We start from the raw sequence: 4544 nt of genomic DNA, 5'->3' as shown, positions 1-4544 counted from the left end.
TTTTGTCTTATATGTTTCAGGTTAAGTAACCTGGATTAACAGTTTCCATACTTCCAGGTGTAAAGTCATGGGTACTAAGAAATATAATCTGGCCCATATCTATGCCTACTGAAGACAAAACAATTGAAAGGTAAATGTTGCCCTTGGTGCCCAAACAAGTCAATACAATCCAATGCCATCGTTTACCTTCACTATTATGCTACCTATCAGTTCCTTATACTGCATGTTATGATGTGATAACTGGAGATGCATGTTAGTCCTTAACGTTGAGCCCTACATCCTAAAGGTAACCTTGAGTGTTATGTGCTTATAGTGCAATCTTGACACTTTATGTAAAAGTAATTCAATGTTGAGGATGTGGGACGACTGGGACATTGAAGTTAGGACATTCTTCCCTAACACATTGCTAGTAAAAGAGAACATGCCATTATTGCTACATTTAACACTTGTACATTTTATTTAATTAAATCAGCCATTGTACACATTGCAGCTATGTATTGTTAGTGTTTGTATTTTTTTAAATCTTTAACTAATACATGCCCTCATAGATATATTCAGTGTTATCACCATGGGAACAAGATGCTGATTCATCAACTTAAAATTCACTTCTTCTCACAGTATTCAAGTTCTTTGATAACACAGCAAAAATTCAAAATTAAAAAGGTGAATAACCATTATGTTGTTACACAGAACATCATCTGCACCGCAAGTAACACAACAGAAATGCATTTCTTTAGCGCCCTCGTTCTTGAAGGTCATCTGGTGATGTCCTTGACACTAAGAAAGCCATGGTGTATCTTGAAATGTTTCATCATGGGTCTCTTTCATTTTGGCTGCCAAAAAATGCTTGTTTCCTGTTTGACTGCCAAAAACAGTTAGCACAGTGCCTTGTTTTGCCTGCAGGAAATCGAACCTCCCATGATATTTTGCTTTTTTGGCTTCATTACTTTAATGAGGAAGTGCCCTTGTTTTGTGGTGGGTTTTTTGTTTTGACTTTCTGAGCACTGAGTGAGTCACTTTTTTTTCCCCACAGAAGAGTAAAATGCCTGATACGGTTGGAAAAATTTCACTCACCCCATGGAGGCCTCAAATCATTCTTCTCCTTTTTGAATATACTCTCCCTTTATCAAATAACTAAACTGTATCTTTATATGTATATATATATTATATGTTAAAATACTACAGAGCTCCAACCACTAGTAGAATAAGGTATAGGGCACAAAATATTTCAATCTTTTATATTCCCTTCTTTGAAAATAAAAGTGCAGAAATGCTATTGATTTTCAGAGGGTTTGTTTAGAAATATATAAACAAAGAAAATATTAACAAAAATTGCAAGGATTCTGCTCTAGTGAGCAAAATTAAAACAACCAAACAAACAACTTAATTTGAAGGTAAAAACTGCTCGCTCAGTGCTAAGAGGGCTAACACGTCATTGACATGATTAGAAGAGGGTTTGGTTTTGAGTTTTCAAATGCCACATGCATGTATCAGATAAGAGACAATCTTGATAAATCATGGTGAATTACTTAATCTCTTTGTATAGTGGAAAGTCTTTCTCCCGTAGTTATCTACAGTGCAGTGGCCAGCAGGAAGTACCACCAATAAGACAATGTGGTTTGCTAAAGCAGTGATGAAAACAGGAAACTACTGTAGTTATAGCTGTTTAAAATACCCTGCCACATGTCCAGATCTAAAAGATTTTAATACCATATGCAAATGTGCCATAGATATAGCTGCTAGCAAGTTGTTTACCTATTTTTTTTTTCTTCTGGAAATCCTTAAGTGGCTGTCCAAGAGTCTTAAAAGTATTGATGGCAACAGTCAGCTGTAATTTCATGGGAACAGCTGCATTTGAAGGGTAACAATCTGACTCTTAGAGCCTTTAATTATGATAGATCACTAAACTGGAAGTCCTCTGGATGCAGTAGATCTGCAGTGCTTCCTCTCCAGTGGGTCTGTGTGTTCAGTCGATTGTGTTAGCAATATTTTTAATAATCGCTGTTCATCAGTTTTGATAGACCTTGTAATCCACGAAGCTATTTCTAGTCGTAGGCAGTGAGTTTTCTTTCTTCTTTTTTTTGCAGTCTTATAAGTCCAAGCACTTTAGCTACGTACAGTTTACATATTAATATCCCTTCTTATGATGCATGTACATAGTCACTTGAAGAGGCCTGTGGATGAAGTTGGCTTGACAAATGCATTTTCATGGAGCTAGTGCAGAAGCAAAGGAAGAGCAAAAAGTGGCAAAGTTGACAAGTTCTCAGTACAGCACAAAGATGGCGGCTTAGTGGATAAATCATCCTGAACGAAGGATGCTATCTTTGGTCACAAATTAGCTTTCGGGTTTAAAAAAAAGGAAAAGAAAAGAAAAAGAAATAAACAAACTGAATTCACTGCATATGCCCAAGGAGAAATGTCAGTGTCTTCCAGTGATTATGTAAGTTACAGAGTCTACATCTATAGAAGATTGTGAATGCTGCACACTAGATGGATGGATATGTGTTCTATTGTGGAGATGTGGTGGCTTCTTGTTTAGCCTCTTGCTTCCAGTCCTCTTTGCAAAAATGTCTAAGAAGTTGCTGCAGGTCATGCTGGAGGTCATCCTGCGGTAGTGCTTCTGGTACATCCTCCAGCTGTTCCACATGAACATGTTTTCCATACTGGTCCTTCACCACAGTCCTCTTCTGTGTGCTGGCTTTATTCATTGTTGTCCTAAAGAGAAAGTGTCAGTAGAGAATAAATGTAGATTTCCCCCTCTCCTCCTTGCCTCTGCCACCCCACTTACCTGAGCTGTACTCTCCTACAATTTTAGAATTTTAAAATTTCTCTTCCCTGAATTGCATTAAATAGCCCAATACCTTTTTTTAGGGGGACTAATGGACTGATAAGGCTCTGGGACTGTAGATTACATGAAAAGATCTGTAGCTATCAACAATCTAACCCAAACACTGAACTCAGATGCTCCAAACACATTCTGATTCAAAGCTTAAATGGATGACATACCGAAACTACATATCCTGTTTTAACTAGCTTTTCACAATACAAACCAATAGGAACTCTTGGATTTTTGTCACAATAATCATGCCAAGCAACTTTACATGACAGTGAAATGCATACTCTATTCTATGGGCATGCAACAGCTATCTAATGAGGGCCATTGTATTTGTTAGATTCTCCTTCAAAACACAGGGCACTTTTATACTTGCTCCAGGGGTGGGGGGTGATGCTTTAATTAAAGCAGCTCCGAGAGCTACTCTAATTAAAGCACCACCGCGTTTCATGTATCAGCATTCCTGTGCTTAAAAATGGTGATGGAGGTGCTTGAACTAAAGCTCATCAACTGACCTTTTTTTCAAGTGCCCCCACTGCCATTTTTAAGCATTGGGACACTGATACATGGGATGCAGGAAGTTGCTGGAGCGTGGTAATTTGCCACACTCCAGCAGACTTGATTAATTGAGCCTGCTCCCACGCACTGTAATTACAGCACATCAGAGAAGCCTCCGTGATTGAGTACAGGTATCCCTAGTGCCATCAGTTTGGTTTGTTACTGTACACCCCCCTTCTCACCACTGTGCTATTTGATTTCTTCTGTACTTACCATTATCATTTCATTAGTCATTCAATTGCATTCATTTAATGTGACACACGCTAATGTCTTGTTTAAAAATCATTCTAAATTTCTCCCCATTTCTTCCCCTTTCCAACTACCTTGAAAGTGTTTTGATCTCCTCAATGCATTTCAAAACCTCACTGACCCATCCTGAACAATTTCAAATGTTATAAAGGCTGGCAACTGAAGCAACATGTAGTATTTGAAACTTACTTATTTTGACCTAATAAAAAAATATAACCCTTTAAATTGATGCCCAGTGACTTGAAATATTGATCAAACAGTACTTTTTTTTGTTTGTTTGCTTGCTTGCATGCGCTGCATCCATAGATCAGTGCTTGAAAACTCTGTATTTGTTAATAGTGCTTGCAAAGAAGAGAAAGAGAAAACACGTGTCCAGTCAAAAGCATGCAGATACATATCTGAGATTTCAGTTGGGTATGGGACTATCCTAGTTAACACTCCGTGGTTTTCCTGTCAGCATCCATCTGCATTTATTAATATCACCATCCTATAGAAATGCTTTTAACTGATATGCGACAAACCATTTTCACTATTTCCTAAGTGTTTCAGCTTTGCAGTGACTAGCTAGAGGACAAAACAAATGACATCCTCATTTCTTCTGCATTTCCCTAAACCAGTGGTCTCCAACCTTTTCGGGTAGAAGATCACTTTTTTTAATTAAAAAGCAACCCAAGATCTACCATGCACTGCGCTGCTCCACCCCACCCCCCGCAGGTCAGTCTGTGGGGCGGGAAGGGTGGGAGGGCAGATTGAGGCAGAGGGACAAAAAATTATTTGGGGGCATGTATCCCCAGCAGGTAAGACTGTGGGGGAAGGGGCAGGGGGAAAGGAAAGGGCTGTGGGGGGTGGGGGAGACCAATCAAGACCCCAGCAGTGAGGGAGGGCATGGGGCACAGGCAGGAGC

General features: G+C 39.1%; 1 protein-coding gene across 15 annotated transcripts in view; it reads right to left on the bottom strand.

The window, feature by feature from the left end:
- Positions 1-434: 434 nt before the first annotated feature.
- The window catches only part of ANK2 (ankyrin 2), a 779379-nt gene continuing 775269 nt past the window's right edge, over positions 435-4544 (bottom strand). For all 15 annotated transcript variants that reach the window (XM_019521994.1, XM_019522000.1, XM_019521987.1 and 12 more), the window contains one exon: positions 435-2715. In XM_019521994.1, coding sequence (XP_019377539.1) covers positions 2701-2715 — 15 coding nt within the window. In that variant the 3' untranslated portion in view covers positions 435-2700. The remainder of the gene's footprint in view (positions 2716-4544) is intronic.

The sequence above is a fragment of the Gavialis gangeticus genome, unplaced genomic scaffold, assembly GCF_001723915.1.
Source record: "Gavialis gangeticus isolate Ggan-Ray unplaced genomic scaffold, GavGan_comp1, whole genome shotgun sequence".
Classification (NCBI taxonomy): Eukaryota; Metazoa; Chordata; order Crocodylia; family Gavialidae; genus Gavialis; species Gavialis gangeticus.
The sequence above is the reverse complement of the archived record's forward strand: the minus strand, read 5'-3'. Positions and strand labels throughout refer to the sequence as shown.